Source organism: Stylophora pistillata, unplaced genomic scaffold, assembly GCF_964205215.1.
Source record: "Stylophora pistillata unplaced genomic scaffold, jaStyPist1.2 SCAFFOLD_50, whole genome shotgun sequence".
NCBI classification, from domain to species: Eukaryota; Metazoa; Cnidaria; class Anthozoa; order Scleractinia; family Pocilloporidae; genus Stylophora; species Stylophora pistillata.
In genome coordinates, this window is record NW_028290831.1 from 590,414 (window position 1) to 610,694 (window position 20,281).

A 20,281-nucleotide genomic window follows, 5' to 3' on the forward strand; every position below is an offset into this window, starting at 1 on the left:
CAGGTAACATGCGGTCAAGTTCTCGAGTCCAACGGCTTAACTGAATATTCTCATTCTTCTGTCTTCATTTTGATCAACGTCAACCTTCCAAGTGTACTAAGTATCAGGTAAGCGCGTATTTTAATCCTTAAAAGTATTGCTATGATTCAATGATTTTTAATGCTTAATATTTTCAGGGCCGTAGCCAGAAAAACACATGATTGCATGAGGCAATTAATGTCCATGAAAAACTTATTACTGAGGCAATCGGTCCATGGTTGGGTTCTCTTCCTAGGTATAAGGAGTGTTTATGATGACTATAAACAACGAAAGCGAAAGATATGATCGAGGTTTGTTAGTAGTTAAGGCCCTGATATCAATGATACTTTAGAGATTTTGGAACTCCGCGATTAGATAATGTCTGCTCGCTTAAAGGCTTGTAGCCCGCACGATGTTTCGCTTCCAGTGGTGATTTCATCAAAAACTGACCAAGTATTCTGTAGCAGATCTTATCGTTATAGTTGATATCAAGAACAACCCCACCAGCAATGCTGATTTTACTTATCGTGCTAAGATAAAGTTCTCTCATGATCACATGGCACGGAATTATGCACGTTGTAAACGTTCTGTTGAGAGCGGTTGATCGATTTTCTTGATTACCGAGCAGTTGAGAAAAATAACACGTACGTACTCGAGAATCTGTTTGATGAAAAAGCTGCAAGCTGTCAAGTTCGATTGAGAGAATTGTTTGAATCGACCCCAGTTTCAAGCTGGTGCATTGCTCAGCTGAGATAGGTTTAGCTTTGGAGCATAAACAGCGATGAATCAAGTTTAATTATGATCAAAGATTTGTCAGATATCCCACGAGGTGCGAAAAGGCGTCACGAAAGAGCGAAATAAGTTGTCACAATTTACGTTTGACAGAAGGTTGTCCAAAATATTATGTGTATTTAGTTTGCATGATGGTTATAGTGGAACGTATATGTTGATTTCTTTTGCACGGCTCAGTATGTCATCATCAAAGTCGGCAAGCCAAGTTGTAGTTGGTTGGAAAAGTAAAGGAGGGGAGGCTTTCGAAAATGAACTGGTGGAGGCGATTTCATTGAAGAAGTTGATTTTTAGAGGATCGGCTCAAATTGGAACGGAAGTCTCAATGCAGTACAAGAATGACCTCTGGATGGGAAAAATTTTATCTGTTCATGGTAAGTGTATATAGCAATCTCGCACGATCGCAAAAACTCGCTATAGAAACGGTTACTCTCCAGGTCAGACCCTTTAAAACAGCGTTTGCTGAAAGCAAGGTAGAGTGGTCAGCGAAAGGTTTTACCAAAGTTTCATCGAGCCGGCCGTCTTAAAAAAATAAGCTAACTTAATTATTATCCATATACCAATCAACTAGGCAACCATCTTTTTTAGATTGAACTTTCCATTTCTTAAATAAATATCTAACAGCATTGCTCCCTTAATGTCCTTCTTGGCCTTCTCATGCCACGCTAATTTCAAAAACGATTCATGCAAAGCGTTCAAGCTTCTACCAATTTGGGAAAACGTAAAATTGCCGTTTTATACGTCATGTTTACACGTTTGTAGTGTTCTGGCAAAGCATATACTGCCCATTGTGAAGGCTTTTTTTGTACTGATCTTTAAAAAGGTAGTAAGGGTGAAGCAGATAAAAACTGCAAGAGCATAACCTCTGACCAATCAGTCAGTGCAGAAATGCAGAGCACTGGATGCTCTAAAAGGAAGAGGAGAGCCAATAAGAAGCTGTTTGCTGATTATGATGTTTCAACAACTGATCAGCTAGAGGATTCAAGTGCAGGTAAAAATTGAATTTTGACCTTTTACTGTAATTGTGGGATGTGGCATTACTCACGTGGCCATTACTCATATGGTCAAAATGATAAAATACAGTAATTATGAGCTATTCAAGGAAAGTGCCTGCAAACTGTTGTGCAACAGAGAAGCAATTGATCATTTCTAAAACCAGAGATTAGGCTACATCAGTGTACATGTATGTCAGACAGTAGTTTAAACATGCTACTTTAAACTTGTTGCAACCTTGAAAGCCACATTACAATAACATATATTTCTTTGTGGAGAATGACTGACATTTATTTTGCACTCATCAAAGCAACAATTTTCTCTTGAGAACAGAACATGCATCAGCTGAGAACACCCCACAAAGTGGAAAACACAAGAGAGAAAGGAGGAAATCAGAGAAACAAGGTTTGTGTTTATGCTTTATCATTTGTGTGCTATAGTTAATGTAATTTTAATGTTCTAAAATCCTAACTAATCCTTCCACGTCAATTTTCCAGCCAAGAAAACCACACCCGCCAAAAAGCGCAAGACTGCAGAGGAGAAAAAGCAAGAGCTGTCACTTCTTTGTCAGAAGCTAAATGATATCGAGGAGTCCATTCTAGTGGCGACACCAGAAAGCAGTACTGAAAGAGTGAATGAAGAGCATATTGTGGATGGCTTGTCTGAGTCTGATTGGTCAGATGATGACTCATTAAGGGTAACCTCTACCCCAAATCAGACAAACCCACTACAGCACCCCCACTTTGGAGGGAAAAGGCCAAAAACCATACGTCCACCACTCAAGTGTGTCAATGTCTTGTGCAAAGAAGAAAAACAAAAGAAAGATAATGAAATAATCCATCTTAAAGAAGAGGTACATATGTTGAAAGAAGAGCTCTGTAAGTAACAACTACATTTAGGCAGCAGTGTTAATACACTATTAATTAACAGTAACATTGTAAGTTAATTGCCATCTCCATTTACAAATAATGGGGATCATGGGTTTGCATTTTGAACAATTTAATCATAGAGTCAAATCAAAAGCTCATATAACAAGAACATTGTTTCTCATCTGAATATTTTAAGACTGATAGATTAAAAAACCCATTGTTTTGTTCAATATAAACTTGTTGTCTCATTAATTTTATATCCATCATGCTAATACTTGTCTAACACCAGTTATTAAATTTACAGGTAAATCAAAAGAAAGCATGTGTGCAGGAATCAATTCCCACAGAAAAATTTCGAAGGAAAAAGGAACAGCTGATGGAGTATGCATATGAGATGTTTTGTTTAATATTGCATATATTACATATATATTTATATATATACACACACAAATATGCAGTAAACAGAGTGTCTACTACAATTACATGCACTTACCTTTCTATAGACAGGAATCAAGAGGCAGGAATTGACATAGTTCAATCAGTCTAAGTCCTTTTTTCAGCCAATTTTTTAACTGCAACTAGTACACCCCTTCCTCGTGTTTTATATATCTATTTATGTATACTTTGCTATATATATTTAACCTTTTTTTCAAAATTCCTAGAAACATTACAAAAAAAGTAATTTTGAAAACATTTTTTTGTCAGCTTACAGAACTTATCAGTGGATCAGGCATCTGGATGTGCCCTAACAAATTGGGTGCAGCTATTAAAGATGCTGAAAATAAATCCAGGACTGTGTTGGTGAGGTCACTGCTGTGTGGATTTTACAACAGAGAAGAGCTTTTGTCAAAGACCTTCAAGGAACTTGACAAAGATGTCATAGAGGCTTGTGTTGGTAAGTGTAGCAACATTTACTTTTCATGGTTACTATATACTTCGGATAATACTCCATGTGCAGTTTCTCAAAATCTTCATACTCCCCGACAGAGGAGATTGAAATTTCCAGGGGAATGGGGGGTTATGCAAGGCCTAAACATAAAGAAATATACAGTATCAAGCTTAACTGGAATTCTCAGTAAGGGTAGGAGGTCTTCCAAAAAATTATTTCCCAGGGAGATATGAAACCTAATTGAGGGAGGGGGTGTATGAGGGCATGTTCCTCCAGAAAATTGAGAAAGAACCAGCTAAGTGATGCATTCCTTTATTCTGAGTTTCAATTTCCACTGTTGGAAAGTGTTCAAAGCGAGAAGAAAGCGAACAAGGTGTAAATTGAATTTAGAAGGATAATTAATTTTACTGGTACTATGACCGACAATTAGCTTTCTCAAAATCAACAGTTTACCAAAAAACCTGAAATATGTGAGAAAGATAGTTCCAGCATATGCGTCAGGGCGTATATTTTGCGTGAGTGTCACGCTTAATGCACGAGACTTGAGATACTTGTTGATGATACTCACAAAGCATGAAAAGTTCTGGGAAATCTTTCGTATCCATGAAAGTTTTTTTTTTACAGCTAGTGCCCATCGGGGGTAGCCACACTTATATCACGAGATATGATGTTACATGATCACATAGGAAGGATACAAAAATGCCTTAATAGACATTTCATTATAAAGATAACTGGAATGTTTCCCAAGAAAACTTACTCATTGCCGCAATCACAGCATCGGAGATCGGCCCTCCAGCCGCCATCTTGAATGTTGTAAGAGCGCTGGGACCTAATCCTTTTCTTACGTCTCGGTCGCAAGTTTTTCAGTGATATGAAAGATTCTTCGTCACTCAGGAATAAATGGTTTTGAACCTGCTAAAAGTGGTAAATGTCTTCTTGTTGTAGATATGTCCTCTGACGTAATGTGATATAATGGCCAATCACATCTTATGATCTATAGAGCGACACGCGGCTTAGGACTCGCTAAGAGACTCCGTTGCAGTTATGTCTTCAAGCAAAAGTGCTCATTCAAGGGGGTCCATACAAGTAGAAAATTTGACACGTATGAGCAACTTCCAACTGATCTCAGGAAGACATGTGCAATCTCTCATATTACTTTCCTTGAAGTTGATGGGACTAGTCTCTTTAGTCATTTTCATGAACAGAGAAACTCTGAAGTTCATATTTTGTTTAAAAACTGACTTCTTTAACTTCATCAGACTGTAGTTGACTACAATTTGCTGGTGATTGATATTTGCAGCATATAAGAGTCAACTGCACCATGTTGTCAAATGTTGATGAACATGAAAAATTGTATATTGAATTTTCATGTACACCCTAATATTACTGAGGGAAAGGTTTCTTTCTCATCTTGAGTGTTTTTTTCATTCTCCTTTATCTCCCCAGAGTTATGATATTGAGGGAGTTCTTGGTTTATCCTGGGCATTTGGAATTCCCACATTTGACATCATCCGTGGTACTGCCCTCACGAAAATCTGGTCTATTTTAAAACCTATTTTATACTCTCTTTTATTCCTATCTTTTATGTATTTTTCCCCCTATTTTATGGACTATTTTAAAGCAATTTTTTAGCTATTTTAAACCTATCATTTTGAAACAAAAAACAGTTAAAAAATATAGTCCATGCATGCATGATCTACAGAAAAAAATGTTTGTAAATTAGCTTTGAAATAGCTCTAAAATAGCCTAAAAATAGCCTTAGATGTGTATGGAAGTTGGTGAGAAAACAGTATTAAAATAGTGTGAATAAGACAAGCTAAAAATAAAATAGGCTGAAAATAGTCTTAAAATAGTTATAAACGAGGAATAAAATTGGGGTAAATAAGAAAGGCCTTGGGCAGTAGGCTGAAAATAGCCTTAAAATAGACATAAAACAGGGATGAAATAGTTTAAAAATAGGTGTTTATTTTAAATCTGTTTAATAAATGCCAGTGCCAGGTAAATAGTACTGCCAGTTCATAGAACCCCATATTAAATTACATTAGGTACAAATTAGTTTCAAAACAGGTAACATCATAGTTTAAATTATATACAGACTTTAATTGACAGTTTGTTTGCTTAAATTGTAGCATTTTACAATGGCATGTATGCCCAAACATGAAAGGATGGTTTTTGAGATAAATATTATTATGGAGATCGAACATAAATTTTACTCTCACAGAGACTGTCTTTAAGTTAATAGCTCTGTTTTATTTTTTCAATCCTTATGTAAAGCAAAAGTGATTAAAAATGATATAATAAAAAGTAACATAATAAAAAACTCTTAATTAGACAGTTAACTAGCTGCAGTGGCCTTAATTCTCTCGTTGCCCATTCTTTGCCTTTTTGGGGCCGGTGTACATTTTCCTGTACTCTGAAATAAAAAGAGCATAAATTTATAAACACACATGCAATATTTTACACACCAATACATTTATTACGGTTGTGAACATTGTTTTGCTGTTTGATTTTTAAGATTGAGATTGTTTGAATGATGCAACACTGCATCACCGAAAGGAGTGCTTTCACCACATTCCTATTTTGCTTCTGTAAAAACTTAGGGTATTCAATACTTGCACATAACTTAGGCCAACATGATGACTTGTGATCTGGGTATAAAAAGATGATTTGGATACAATTTTCACTACATGTGTAGAGTAACCTCCACTAATGGACAATCCTGCAAGTGGACACTAACCTGCAATACAAAAGTTTTTAATAGTCCCAATACCTCTTAGTTTCCAAATATTAAACCTCCCATAGGGGGAATACCTTAGTTAAGGGGTCACTATATTTGATTTCAATGGTGCATGCTTGCAACAGGGTCATATTACTATGTCTAGGTATGTACTATTTAGCCACATGTAAATTTACTTATAGCTTACCTACGAAATATCCAGGCTTGGATGAATTAAATTTCAGGGAATTTACTTTACATCTTAGGGCTTGCCTAAGCTCAGATTTAGTTACAGGCTTTACGTCCCCAAGTTTTGCAACCTTTGCAAAATCTGTTTTAAGAATTAACAGAAGTATGTTAAATATCATTGCGCAAATAACATTGAACTAAAGCACAACTCTTATTCAGTTGTATGATGTTAGTGTAATAAGTTAAAGGGGGTTACCGGTTGGAATAAGGCCCCAAGTGACCTTTAAAAAGTTGTTGGAGTATTAACAGGAAGTCTGTTAATGGCCCTAATATATTAATTACAAATTGACAAAACCAGTAGAACATACACAGCACTATTATAAAGTATATATAAAAACATTTACAAGTGATTATTTATTCCAAATTGCATGAGAAAATCATGTGATTATGTATTAATAATATACATGAAAAAATACGAGGTAGCTTCTCATAACTACGCAGAAGAAAAGCGCATGCATCACGTGCAAAAATAATTCATTCAAATCCTGCAAGTGACATTGACCTTGACATTGACCAATTACTCTGACCAATCAGAATGTCTGGTTTTGTTTCTTTCTTTGCACTGAATTAACCCTCTTCTGTACTGAATTAACTCTCTTCTGCACTGAATTAACTGAAACTGCATTCATCTTAACCAATCAGAACTGAGAAATTTTTTCATGTATATTATTATACAATATATGGTATAGGAGGAAATACCAATTAAACAGGTCTATAATAGGCAGTACGTGTAAACACGGGATTGTTTAGTTTGTGATGTGTGTGTCAGTCGTGGTTTTCATTGATTAATGTTTAGTATTCGGAAGGGGAGGTCTCCCTGAAGGAAGCACTGCAGAGTGAAGTCTTCACACACAAGAGTTACAAGTCCCACCTGTTGAAAGCCAGATGGAAATCAATTTGCTGTGAATATGCAATGCTCCCACCCACAATCCACAAATTTAAGATAATAGTTGGTAAGTTCACTCTTCTTCTTTGGAAATTCCTCTTTCCAAAACTTAGATCTACTCTTCTCCACAGTTATTCAGTAACTTTTTCATAATGGAAATGGGAATTTAGCAGTGGATATTCCATAAGATGGCTCTTCTTGTCCACTGATACTAGGTCTAATTGGAATTTGGAGTGTTTGTTTTTGGAGACCCCTAGAAAGATCCTTGGAGCAAGGAAGAAAACTAACAACAAACTCAACCCACATGTGACACCAGGTCCAAGAATTGAACTAATGGGAGGCGAGTGACCTCACCACCGCCCAATCCCAGCTCCCCAATATTGATTTTTTATTTCATTGTTTTCATAAACCGTCGCCAAGTGACCTGTGAAAATTTAGGCAGACTTAGTACCAACAAAACAGTCTGTTCAACCAGATAATTTTTGATCAGTGAATCAATTCATGAGTTTATGAGTAATTCCCAGGTGACAGTTATTTTTTTTAGTATTATCATTGTTAAGATCCTCTACTTGGTTCACTGACTCCTGGAATGGGCTATGGATGTACTTCATAAACTTACACAAATGGCTGAAGAAATCTTTGGTTTAGATGCGTTTTGTACTGGCAAACAGATACACAAGCAAAAGGAAAATTTGTTGGGTAAGGTGATTGAGGAATTTTTGTTTCCTTTTATTCTTGACACAATTCTGCAGAGCCCTGCTTGCAAAGTAGTGCCCCTGATTTCTATGAGCTTCTACTAGGGACAATGTGTTCTGATGACTGGGATAATACAGGGGTTTCATTAAGGTCCAGGCACCGGGCAAATTGACCAGTTGTGAGGACGGTTTTGCCCACCTGATTTGACGGTCTGGAGGAAAGTTTATCTTGTAAAGAAGTTCAGTTCAAAGAGTTTTGCCCGCCTGTGAAAACCAGTTTCCCTCCTGCAGAAAACATTAATGAAGCCCCTGATAATATATACCTAAATCATGTGGTTGGCAATACCTTGCAATCCTAATTCAGGCTTTGAGATAGAGTTGTGCTTGTAATTAGATGTGTTATTATCCTGATTAAAATATAGAGAAAAGTGCAATCAAACTGGCCTGAAACATGGGAGAGTTTTCTTCTGTTTTATTATTAAACTTTTTATCACATATTTTGGCATCTATTCCTTTTGTTTGTGCAGATTTGCTAGCCACATCAGAAAGTTCTGGCCGAAACCTTTCTAGTTTGTCAATCCTAAATGACTTGCTCTCATCCCTGTTACAAGTTGGTCAGCTGTATGCTCATCAGGGAGCTGTGAGGGAAGCTTTGAGGCAGTTTGTGGATGGTGTTGCACTAGCAAGGCAATTTTGCCTACCATACAGGTGATTTATTAATGTTTAGTAAAAGCTCTGTTAAACTTTTGGACCCACACTAGATCAAAAAGTCAAGGAGCATCAATCCAAAATTTTAGATGAGAGAATTTTGAGGATAACATTAACTGTCCTTGTCTGTTACTCTTAGACAATCAAGCTGTTACCAGAACAGGAAAGAGAATAAAGTAAGATCTTAAAATTGTTTGTTGAACATGAAGTTGTGCTGAAAATGAAGGGTTAATTTCTTTTCTTTTATTCCCCTGATGTGAATTCAACATTGAATTAATCTACTGGTAATTGGTAAATTTGCCTTGTCCAAACCAGCAAAACAGTTATTTTTCAAATTTTTTGCTTTTTTTTTTTTTTGCAATTACGGCAAATGTATACGACAAATTTCATTTCAACTTCTTATGTCCCCATAGAGCAAGATATCTTAGCTATAGTAAAGATGCCAAAGGGGAATTGTTTACCTCTAAAGATTAATTTGGAACTAGTTTGTAGAACACTCATCTAGACTACAAAGATAATGGCAAAGTTTACATCCTTTTTGTTAATTTAAGTTGAAGTTTCAACTCAAATTAATTAAAGATGACCTCACTGACTAGTGACCAGGGATAGTTTCAATTGAATCCCTGTGGTTTTGTTATTTTAGGAGAATAGCAAAGGATTTTTCTAAACCTTTGGTATATATGATAACACCTTTGCTTGTGAGTACTTGTAGCTACTGTTGCATTTGATAGACTTCTATTTGTTATGTATACAAAAGAGAGAGATTTTTCGTGACCTTGTGAAAACCAGTTGGATGCTTTTACCTCTTAGACATGGCACACAACTGTCCATGTTTACTGGTATCCCCAATTACTGTGGCACTAAGTGACTCAAAGTTTATCTGCTCCTTTATATGGGATGCAAAAACAAAAGGAACTAGAACCTTTGATGCCAGAACAAGGAACTAGAACATGGCTGCCAGAACAGGGGATTACAGAACAGGGAACTAGAACATGGAAGCCAGAACAGGGAACTACTGTAAGACATGGGATGTCATAACAGGGAACTAGAACATAGGATGCCAGAGCAGGGAACTTGATAAATCTACAAGTAGATTTCTCTTTATTTTGTTATTTCCTTTTTGTCTGTTAGGAAAACAAAGGAGATCTGGTGAAGCTTGCAGAACGTCTTTCCTCCTTGTCACTTGATGACTCTTCAACTAATACTGCTCACCAAAAACTGGCTGCCCTGGTCAAGACTTGAAACATCATGAAGTTTTCCTTGTGTGCAACTGAGAGATACAAACAAGGTCTCTTCACTCCTGAAGAAATTTCCCTATTGCAGAACATGCCAAAAGGTACATTATAGTTATTTTACAAGCAATAGCGAGCTTTCAGCTGTGTTATGCAGCCAAACCAGCTTCAAAGAAAGTGTAACTTAACTGTTCAACTTTCTCAGGATTGGTTTGTAGAACAATGTGACTCTTATAACAGGAGAATATTTTTTCTAGCAAAATGTAATTATCACTAATTTAACCTAATTCTTTAAGCAAAATGACTTTGTTAAAAACTTTTTGTTACCAGACCACATCATTTGACCCTCTGGTTTTTTTCTTCTCAACCTGTATTGCAATAAGCTGTTTTGATTATTTGGTGTTTGATAAAATTGCACTCTATTGGTTTATCATCATCAATTGCCTGACAGGAGAATGTGTTTAGTCTTAGCTACTAGAGACAAAGGGAGGTTCCTCAGCCTTGGCCCTTAAGTAATCATCTCTCATTTCATGATCTCTCACATTGCATGTTTCAGCTACTTGATGAAGTTCAGAACCTCACTGACAAGCTATTTGAAGATACAGACAAGAAAAGCTGCATAAACAGGTTCGAGGGAACATACAGGTTAATTTTTTTTCTTACCTTCATTACTTGTACTCTCGAAAAATTATTGATGACAACAAAATTCCTTCTCAGGTCTGGAGGTCACTCTGCAGAAAACATTCCTCGTCATCCTGTAATCCTAACTCTTGGAAAAGTAAGAGCCAGCCTTTTTAGGTCTTACATTTGTTTAGTAATCAGCCATTAAATGTATGCTAGCTCTAGCTAGCAACAAGAAACGTTTTAGAACATAATGTTTTTTGCCATAGTGCTAAGAAACATTTGTTTGCTAAATATTGGTCTTTAATCCACATAATGTGTATTGTATATTTTAATATCTCACGATAAGTTACATTGATTAATTTTATTATTGTTATTATACTTTTAATTAGTTACTACATATATATGTATATATACTTAGACTAGATTAGTATTGTTACAGAAGAAGAGCCTCTTAATTGTTGGAATCTGTAATAAATCAAAATAAATCGAAATAATAATAAATAAATGAAAAAAAAATATGAACTAGTGTGAAGTTAGGCATACCCTGTGAGCAGAGCCTTTTCTGCTTTTCTTCTTCTTTTCTTCTTCTTTTCTTCTTTTTAATTGATTCGAGGACAGGTTAAAAAGGCTCTGCTCGCAGGGTAAGTTAGGCGTGGTCTTGACTTAGCAAGTGATCTGTTGATTTGTTAATCTTGTACATGTTGTTTTGAAAACAGGATCAATTGCTGAAAGTTTATTGAGTTACCTCAGGCTTCTAGTGAATTCGAGAGATGAACTAGCTTTGTCTCAGGCCATCCATATCCCTCGCAGGGACTTGGCTCATAAACAATTTACAGTATTGAGGAAAGTTGCAGGGGAAAAAAACATGCCTATGTTTCAGGTACCACTCAATTTCAGGTGTTTCATTAAGGACTGGGCACTGAGGAAATTGACTGGTTTTAAGGAAGTTTTTGCCCACCTGATTTGACCATATAGAAGAAAGTTTATCTCATAAAGAAGTTAAGTCCAAAGAGTTTTGCCTGCCTGTGAAAACCAGTTGCTCCCTTGCTAAAAACTTAGATGAAACCTCTGCAATTTTTTTTACAGTGAATATTATCATGAAAATTCTGCAATTATGAACTGCTATCAGCAAATGACAGTTATCAAAATAATTGCTGTGAAGACCACACATGCATAAAATATTTCTGGCTAAGCCACTTTTAAATAGACACAGAAGTTAAAGAGGGTGTGGGCTATACATTAGCAAAGTGTTTTCAAAGAGTGGAATCAATCACTATTAGACTAAGAGTGTTGCAATTGTAAGGGTCAAAATTTTCAATTCATTTCGAAAATTATCCCTTGGTGTTTGAGAAGCAATTCTGGCGTGTTGAAAGAGTCTGGAGGGTGAAACAAGAGGTGGCAGCTCAGTTATTTTTCAAGCATTTAAATCATGATGTTGATATTCTTGCATGCATGTATATCATTGCATTCATCATCATCAGTTTATGTCATCATTGAGGACAGGTAACAAAGCAAAAGCTGTAATCTTTCAATCCATATTCCTGGAGTTCTTAGATACTTTCTAAACCAATTTCCTCATTCCAAGAAGTTGCTGTGACAATGTATACCTCCTATCTGTGGCTGATCCTGCATTGCTTCTCAATAGATTGGCTCCTTGATAAACAACTGAGAGATAGGATTGAGCTGTATTCTAAAATGTATATAGTCTGATCCAGTGGTGAAAAAACAATTTTTTTTCTCATCATTATCCTTAGCAGTTGGAGGATAATATTACACAGTTTTCTCTAGTTTTCTTTCCTTCCCATGCCAACAGACAGCTGTCTCGTTTATTCTGAGGATACGATTGGGTGGAAAGAGTTATGCACCAATTGATGACAACCCACTTCTCCCATTAACTAAGGTATATATCAGTATATCAAAATTTATTATTCCCTTTAGTGTACCAAATAGAATTTTTATAAATATATTTCAGCTGTTAGTAGGTGTCAGGTCATTTTACCACAAGAGAGAATCTTTACTAAGCCAAAGAGTTCTTTGCAGCCCAGTTGGTGTAGACTTTTCTGTCCCATACTCATGGCTAATGTTTAATAACTTCCTTCATCTGTGGTTTTCAACAATTTGTTTTTTACAGGGTCTTGGAGAGTTTGTGACCTTTTTCCAAAAGTTACAAACTGTCTGTGAAGATACAGCAGATGCAAAGTAAGATAGCTGTAGATACATATTGTACACTATTTTAATTTAAGAACATGATCATTTCTGCAAAGGAAGGTTTTAAAACCAAGATCAATTTTGTTCTTCCACCAAACTCTCAGTGATAAAAATTAGAAAACTGTTGCATCTAGATTCTGAGGCGGACCCAGGGGTGGTTTGGGTGGTTCAGTCCAACCCTCTAAATTGTCCCTCAAAATGCTGGAAATCATGTTTCCGAAGACCTCATTTTCAAAATCTCCTGGGGGAGCATGCCCTTGGACAATCAACGAACCGGCCCCTTGACTAGATCTTGAATGCATCCCAGTCAGATTAAGGTTGTTTTACAAGCTAATCATGGGAAAAATCCTATTATTTTGTTGAGCACCTTTCATTGGATGGGGTACTTCCGAAAGAAAAGCATGCACAAAGGAGTCTAACCAGTTAAAAGGATTGTCACAGTACTGCAGTAAAAATATTAAATACAGTTGACTGAGTGGTGAGATTGTCCAAAGTGATTGGCATGTTTGAATAAACCCTGTGAAAATAAGTTGTCTGCTTATCTTTCAGAAGTGCTGTCTTAAGAATCATGAACATGCTCAAAGTAAGCATTATTAAATCCAAAGAAAAGGTTTTTACAAATGAAAGTATTGCCAAAACTGTGGAATCTCTGAAAGAAAAGGTGGAACAACTAAGCTGCAAAATATGTGATGGTGGCCAAGCAAAGTCATCCATGGCAGGAATGAATGTGTATTTCCTGATTCAGGCTGTATTAGATGAGCACGACTAGAAAAGTTGTCTCCAAGAATATGACACAAGGGACTTGAGGTGTGCTCTGATGACACCAGAAATACCTCGTGGAAAATCAAAATTATAATCTACACTTAGTCAGTTCAGGTAAGGTGGAACAGTATTGAAAAACTCTGGGACTTTTAGACATCGCATGGCAAGCTCTAAGCTAGCTTAGTAGTAGACCAGCTGGCACTGGTGCAGATGTTGTCACTCTCTCGTCTTCCTAGCAAGAAATTTTCCTGGCACCAAGTGGAGAGACAATTTGTCTCTCCACTTTAACAGAATAAATCAGTAGGTAGTAATTTCTGCATCAAGAAAACCTTGGCAAGTTGTATGCAGCCCCAGTTTTGCCTGTGAGGTACAATTCTAAGTAAATTTTTATTGTCCTAAGAGAAGTTTTAAGTGACATGATTAATTTTTTCTTGCTAGAACACCTGATTCGGAGTCTTCAGAAGGAGCTGTCACACCACACAAGGATCAGCCACCAAAACACAAACCTGAAAAGGTAAGATACTGGTAAACCGTCCAGTGAATTTAATCAAGGTGAAATCTAAGTAAAGACACTTTTTATTTTATTATTTTGTTCAAAGAGGGTTATCTTAATAAATGCACCAGCAAATTATATGTTATGTTTCCTCAAGGTGCATCTTAGAAAAGCTTATATTAATTTTTTCCTTTTTCTTGTAGACACCATTTGAAAGCTATAGAAAAGTGTGTGGCGATATGAGCTGGGCCAAACCTGCCTTCAACATTCTGATAGGACTAAGTTCAGCTAACAAAAGAGACCTGATGAGTGCTGCCATAAGCAATGATACTTTAACATCTCGTAAGGAATGTGGCAATAAATCTTACGTTGAGGATACATCCAAATGTCACACCAAGAAAAGAACTTTAACTGAAACTATGTATGACAAAGAGAACATCTCAACTGGCAACAAAGCCATTAAATATGTAGCAAAACCACTAGCCAAACGCATGCTCCTTGAGAAGGACATCACTGTGCAACAGAGCACAAAACGCAAAACTAGTGGAAAAACATTGTCCAAAAGAAAAAAGATTCCATTACTTCAAGGGCAAAAACAGCTCACCAATTTTTTTTAGGTGATACGTATTACTGACAATTACATCACAACATCTGATTCATTTTCATGCATTTTTTTATTTTTATTTTTACATTACTATGCGAAGAGCATCATGATTGAATTTTAACACATACCAGATAGCACTGATTTGTATAACTTGGGACCATTGTCACCTCTAGAGGACACCGCGGAAATACGTTTTGGTGACGTCACAGTGGTCCGTGGTCATCAACATTAGGCTGCCAAGTGCTTCCAAGTCTTTGTGGACTGAGTTCGATGAAAACAGCGGCCTTTTGCATGGTTTTAGGTCGGAAAATATCCATGATACTTCTCCTTGTTTATTATGGTTGATCCTTTGAGTGGGTTTTTAATACTAAAACCACGTCTTAACAAATAGCAGTACAGGGGAATCATTTTGTTTAGAGTTTTGTGCTGTTTGCTGACTTTAGCTGGCCGTCGTTACGAAGTGCGATCGTGGTTCGTCAGTCGCCCTCGCCTTCAGAATCGTCAAAAACAGCAATAGTTCTCCAGACAAAGCAAGAGATTAGGTCTGTAAGATAATTTTCCAGCGAATATTAAGACTGGTTGGATTTTTAAGTGAAGCGATACACGTAATTATTGAGTTGTGAAAATATTCACACTCACTTTGCGCCGACATGCGGTGCCTTTTCAATTTGGAAATCATTCGCTTGGTTGAGAATTTTACTTTTCTAGACTGATTTTTCGCCATTCCACCTTTCTGATTTTTTGTGCATTTAAGAACGGGTATCCGTAACGCTCGAAACGTCAGCTTTTGTAATCGTTACGGTTGCTAATTTACCATTTCAACTTTGTAGATGTATCCAAATTAAATATGAAAACATTTGTTCATTGCATATGCTTGCAGTTTTATCAACAAGTTATCTCTCATGAACAGAATAACGCCTGACTTAAGCTCATATAATGATGATTTTTTTTTTTATTTTTTATTTTATTTTTTTGTTAAATTTTCGTGAGTTAATGTCATCATTGACTGATGATGACAATCTTTAATGAGGAAACTTTTTCACTAAAAAGTGGTTTACAAAAAGGACCTCGAAAATTAAAAATTAAAAATTTACAATGAATAAAAATGCTAAAAGATGCTACTAAAAACTAATGTATCTTATGTGTAATACAAAACTTAAATCAATGAATTAAAAATCTTACGCTTCAAAATATTTACATTATCAGCGGCTCGTATAGTTTTGTCCAGCGAGTTAAAATCACTTACAGCATGATAGCCAGTTCTTTGTTTGCCCCAGTTTCTTTTAACGGATGGAATTTTGAGGTTTGCTTTATTTCTTGTGTTGTAACTATGCTGTTCTTGCTGAGTGACTAATGTTAGTTCGTGATGCGTGAGACTATTAAGACATTTATATACATGTACGCATCGGCGCTGGAAGCGCCTTTTTTCTAGTGTTAACCACTTCAGTGTAGTTAACGCATCAGACGCAGAGGAATACAGAGGTCGATCTAATATTATTTTAGCCGCCTTATTTTGAAGCACTTGCAAACTAGACATTAAAGTTACATTATGTTTGTCTCCCCAAACTAAATCAGCATACTCGAATAAGGGCATAACAAGGCTTTTATTAAAAAGGATGCGCGCCTTAAACGGTAACAAATGCTTAATGCGTCTAAGTAGGCCAAGCCTTTGATTAACTTTCCCTGCCATGTATTCGACATGATTTGTCCACGAAAAATCAGACGATATTAAGATTCCAAGATATTTAAAACAAGTAACATTGTTTATACAATGATCAAAAATTGAAACAGTTAGAGCTATTTTCCTCTGTAACTTCTTGTTACTGCCAATGAGCATGCATTTGGTTTTGTCCAGATTCAGTGTTAACTTATGTTCATTCAGCCATTTCGCCACAGCCAGGAGGTCTTGGTTGAGCTTTTCAGTCAGCTCCTGAGAGGAAGACCCATAGCAGTAGATCACCGTGTCATCTGCATAAAGTGATGCTTGACAGGCATCTAGAACGCTTGGCAAATCGTTCCAAATCGTACCATTTCCAAACGCACTCTGCATAATGCTTGTCCTCTTTGCCACACAACCAGCACTAGTAAATACTTTGCTATTGCCCACTGGAACTAGAGATATTTTAGTATATAATCCTTGGTTAACCATTCTGTTCCTTAGTGTAAGCTGGAAGGCCATAAACTACAGGAGATGCTCCTATCAGATTTTTCAGTTTACAAGCTTGTCGCGACTGGCTTAGTACTTGTGGTAATGAGAAACAAGACCCAGATTGAAGCCACTGTTTCAGCAGCAATTCACTGAAGCGATCAATGTCTTTGTCAGTAACATCCCACAAGTTAGCAATGATGGCTGGGCTGAAAGTGAATACATTATAAATAGATTACATGCTACATATCTATACAGTGAACCATAGAGTAGAGCTATGGTCTTTGAAGAATAACTAGTTCCTTGAGGGTCTGGTCCAAGAAAAGGGAGTGCCCAACCTATAAGGAAAGCAAAGTTATACGAGTTTCCCAACGACAAAGGTCAATAGCAGTTGACATTTGGGTTCAAATCAGGACTTGACACTAATGATAGCCAACTAGCCACACACTTGTAGAAATTCAGTTTTGACCAGTGTTTTTCGATTTCCACTAGCCAGTGTAGCTAGTAAACAAACTGAAATTGTCATAACATCTAAGTTGTGACTGGCCACTTGGCTAGTAAGTTGAAAAGTTAGTGTTGAGCTCTGTCAAATAGAGCCAGAGGGTTCAATAAAAGCTGGTTATCAGCTGTCTATCACTGCCCATGAGTCCTCTTACTGCTGTCTATTGAGCCTGCGAGCTCGCTCTCATATTTAAGTCTTGCCTTAGGACCCCTTTTCCAAGGACAGCTACCCACTACTATATCAACAGCTGCTTAAGCAAAAAGCTGTTGAAACCTGCAATATAGCACGTCAGTAAAAGACTTTGTAAGGGAACTAACACACAAGAAATGAATGCCAAAGACATACCAGCTTGCCAGAAGATAGATTAAGGCCATCCCCCTTGGCTCACACTCTCCACCAGCCTAATGAATTAAAATAGAGTGGTTACTTATATGCCCCATGCCTAGTCTCAACCAACTACACATCTGAACCAGACAATTGGACACTTCCTTTGCCTTTTTTTGGTTTGTCAACAACAATTATGTGATAATGTTTTTCCTTCACGGTCAGGAATAAACTAACCTGTAGTTTTCCCGAACTGCAACCCATAAGCAGAGTAACAGCTCGACAATCCAACCTTTGAATGTCATCACCCTGCAGAAATTCACGCCCAGTGCCATGACCAAAATATCTAGAAAGAATATTGATGCGATGATTAAAGCAACAACAACAAAACTTTCTACTGTAGATACCCTTATCTGAAAATGTTTATCGCATCTAGAACTAATAAGTATGGGATCATGTTTACTGCAGGTGCTCTCCACTGATATATCAGTTGAAAGTCAGTCAACACTTGGGTGACACTTGGTCGATAGTCAGTCGGCACTTGGTTGATGGTTGGTTCACAGCTGGCCGATACTTGGTTGAGACTTGGTCGACAGTTGATGGTCAATATCTTTACCGATACATTGACCGACTGTCAGCCAAATGTCAACCAACATATCGGTCAAATGTTAACTGACTCTCAACAAATAATTATGTCAACCGATGTATTGGTTGAGAGCACCTACAGCAAATATGATCCTTAATATGTGTAACGGTTGTATTATGGACCCAGTTTAGCAGCTAAGCAACTGCAACTCACGCAAGAGCATCAAATGTCATATAAAAAGGGTCATAGATACTGATTTCACTTCTAAAATAAAAGAAAACACCATCTCCCCTGTTTCAGTTGTAATTTGCATATAGTTCAGTCAATGTAGCATAAATCATTACTGGTAGTAACTGATACAGACATATCAGAATGATAATAACATGGGTCATCCAACTTAATTAGTTACAGAAGCAAAATTTCAAGTATGTATAAAAGAAACGCAAAGTATCTTTGTCTCTATCTTAGTCAACTTATTTAACATTCAAGAATCATGATTCTCAGTATTTCAGCACTAACAGCTCTGCAAATATCCAACCTCTATGACCTTTTAAATTCTCTACTTTGTCAATGGCAGGCTTAGAAATCTTCAGGGTTTCAGAACTAGGGTTTATTTTAGAGGTATGCATATCAGAGGGGTGTGAGAGGAAGGTTCTTTTCAAAAACTTTGTAAGAGCCAAATGATAATTCTTTACATTCCCGCTGATCTGCTGTATACATTTCTTGGTAGAGAACTTGTAATGTTTAAAGATGGAAGCTGACATTCTCAAATGGAGGATAATATAACCAGTGCATGACTGTTTTTGTTGGGGAAAGAGAGAGGGGTAAAGTGGAGACTGATGAGAGATAGGAGGCATACCAGAAGCTTGATCTTCTAGACAGAGGGGGCTCATTTAAAAGGAGATTTACTGGAGTGTTTTTAGTTATTCACATGAACAGGTCGTGGACAGTCAAAGCTGACTGGAGACCCTAGAATAGTGCAATGGACTCTGGGTTGAGAGGTCTGGGTTTGAGTACTGGCTGGGTTAGTGTGTTATGTTTGTGGGCAAAACACTTTACTCTCACAGTGCCTCTCTTCACCCAGAAGGACAAATGGCTTCTGCTGAATTTTCAGGGGGGGGGGGTGAGTGGTAATACTCCTGGTTGGCTGTGTGGGCCAATAGGCCCCTTACTGGAGCCTTTACAATAACTCACATGAACAGGTCATGGTCAGTTAAAGCACTCCTGAACTCTTCCTGTGTGGGAGCCTTTCCTGTGATACCTTGCCATCCATCTTTGCTGCAAGTGACAACAATTATTCATATAAGCTGGATTATACAAGCATTTTGATTGGTTCGTACTTGTGATCTATTAAAAAACAGGTGCAAGAGTAATGTCATCATCAACAACATTTTGCTTTCTTATCCTTTAAAACCATTACATGTTGCCAAAATGCCAAAATCAGTGACACACTTGGCTGGGCTTCCTGTGTCACTTTTTGTTCTTACTACATTTTGATGTCATCTGTGATCTATTACTAAACAGACACACAGCAACATTGAATCTATTTGTTCAGTTTATAATATATTGGTGTTACCTCTACCAACTTGTATAGCCTAGTTTAATATATAGGAAACACAACATCAGGTCTTTCTTCTGTTTCATTTGCTTCAATCGTTTGCTTGTGTTTTGTACCTATCAAACCACTTCTGAAACATTTTCTGGGTGTTGGGTAGGTTATTCTGAGGATTGAGTGCATAGAATGTTTTCTCAGGATCAATCTCAGGCAACTGTCTTTGACACGATAACTATCAAGAAAAATGCAGAAAAAAATATTAACTGACAATGAATATCAAGGTATTAAAAGCTAAGAATCTGGCACAAAAGTTGTGGTGGTAGGCAACCACATTTCAAAAGACCATCATTCTATTCAATCAATTGACAATTTTTCCTGTATGCTTACCTTGGCTAATAGATAATGAAATGACACTTTTTTTGTATCAGATCAC

At 36.9% G+C, this 20,281-nt stretch overlaps 3 protein-coding genes across 6 annotated transcripts; 2 read left to right on the forward strand and 1 right to left on the reverse strand.

The window, feature by feature from the left end:
- Positions 1–19: 19 nt before the first annotated feature.
- Positions 20–7,458, forward strand: LOC148715827 (uncharacterized). The gene is made up of 8 exons (XM_088746457.1): positions 20–107; positions 988–1,181; positions 1,631–1,798; positions 2,134–2,205; positions 2,298–2,653; positions 2,974–3,050; positions 3,375–3,564; positions 7,320–7,458. The coding sequence occupies exons 2-7, from the start codon at positions 989–991 to the stop codon at positions 3,472–3,474; spliced, it is 966 nt and encodes a 321-aa protein (XP_088602583.1). The 5' UTR covers positions 20–107; position 988; the 3' UTR covers positions 3,475–3,564; positions 7,320–7,458.
- On the forward strand, positions 7,339–15,937 carry LOC148715828 (PCNA-interacting partner-like). Of its 4 annotated transcripts, XM_088746475.1 has the most exons (10): positions 9,517–9,829; positions 9,944–10,148; positions 10,601–10,671; positions 10,762–10,822; positions 11,385–11,548; positions 12,482–12,568; positions 12,800–12,867; positions 13,426–13,752; positions 14,077–14,152; positions 14,335–15,937. In XM_088746475.1, the coding sequence occupies exons 5-8, from the start codon at positions 11,534–11,536 to the stop codon at positions 13,643–13,645; spliced, it is 390 nt and encodes a 129-aa protein (XP_088602601.1). In that variant the 5' UTR covers positions 9,517–9,829; positions 9,944–10,148; positions 10,601–10,671; positions 10,762–10,822; positions 11,385–11,533; the 3' UTR covers positions 13,646–13,752; positions 14,077–14,152; positions 14,335–15,937. The 4 variants fall into 4 exon arrangements, with proteins under 4 accessions (XP_088602598.1, XP_088602599.1, XP_088602600.1 ...); XM_088746472.1 differs by lacking the exons at positions 9,517–9,829; positions 12,800–12,867; positions 13,426–13,752; positions 14,077–14,152; positions 14,335–15,937 and adding exons at positions 7,339–7,476; positions 7,954–8,108; positions 8,632–8,812; positions 8,952–8,988 and having other exon boundaries at positions 12,254–12,792; XM_088746473.1 differs by lacking the exons at positions 9,517–9,829; positions 12,800–12,867; positions 13,426–13,752; positions 14,077–14,152; positions 14,335–15,937 and adding exons at positions 7,341–7,476; positions 7,941–8,108; positions 8,632–8,812; positions 8,952–8,988 and having other exon boundaries at positions 12,254–12,792.
- Positions 15,938–16,766: 829 nt separating this feature from the next.
- Positions 16,767–20,218, reverse strand: LOC148715829 (separin-like). Its single transcript, XM_088746465.1, has 5 exons — positions 19,968–20,218; positions 19,488–19,571; positions 17,945–18,053; positions 17,729–17,784; positions 16,767–17,090 (listed from the first exon to the last, which is right to left on the reverse strand). The coding sequence occupies exons 1-5, from the start codon at positions 19,988–19,990 to the stop codon at positions 16,877–16,879; spliced, it is 486 nt and encodes a 161-aa protein (XP_088602591.1). The 5' UTR covers positions 19,991–20,218; the 3' UTR covers positions 16,767–16,876.
- Between the last annotated feature and the right edge of the window lie 63 nt (positions 20,219–20,281).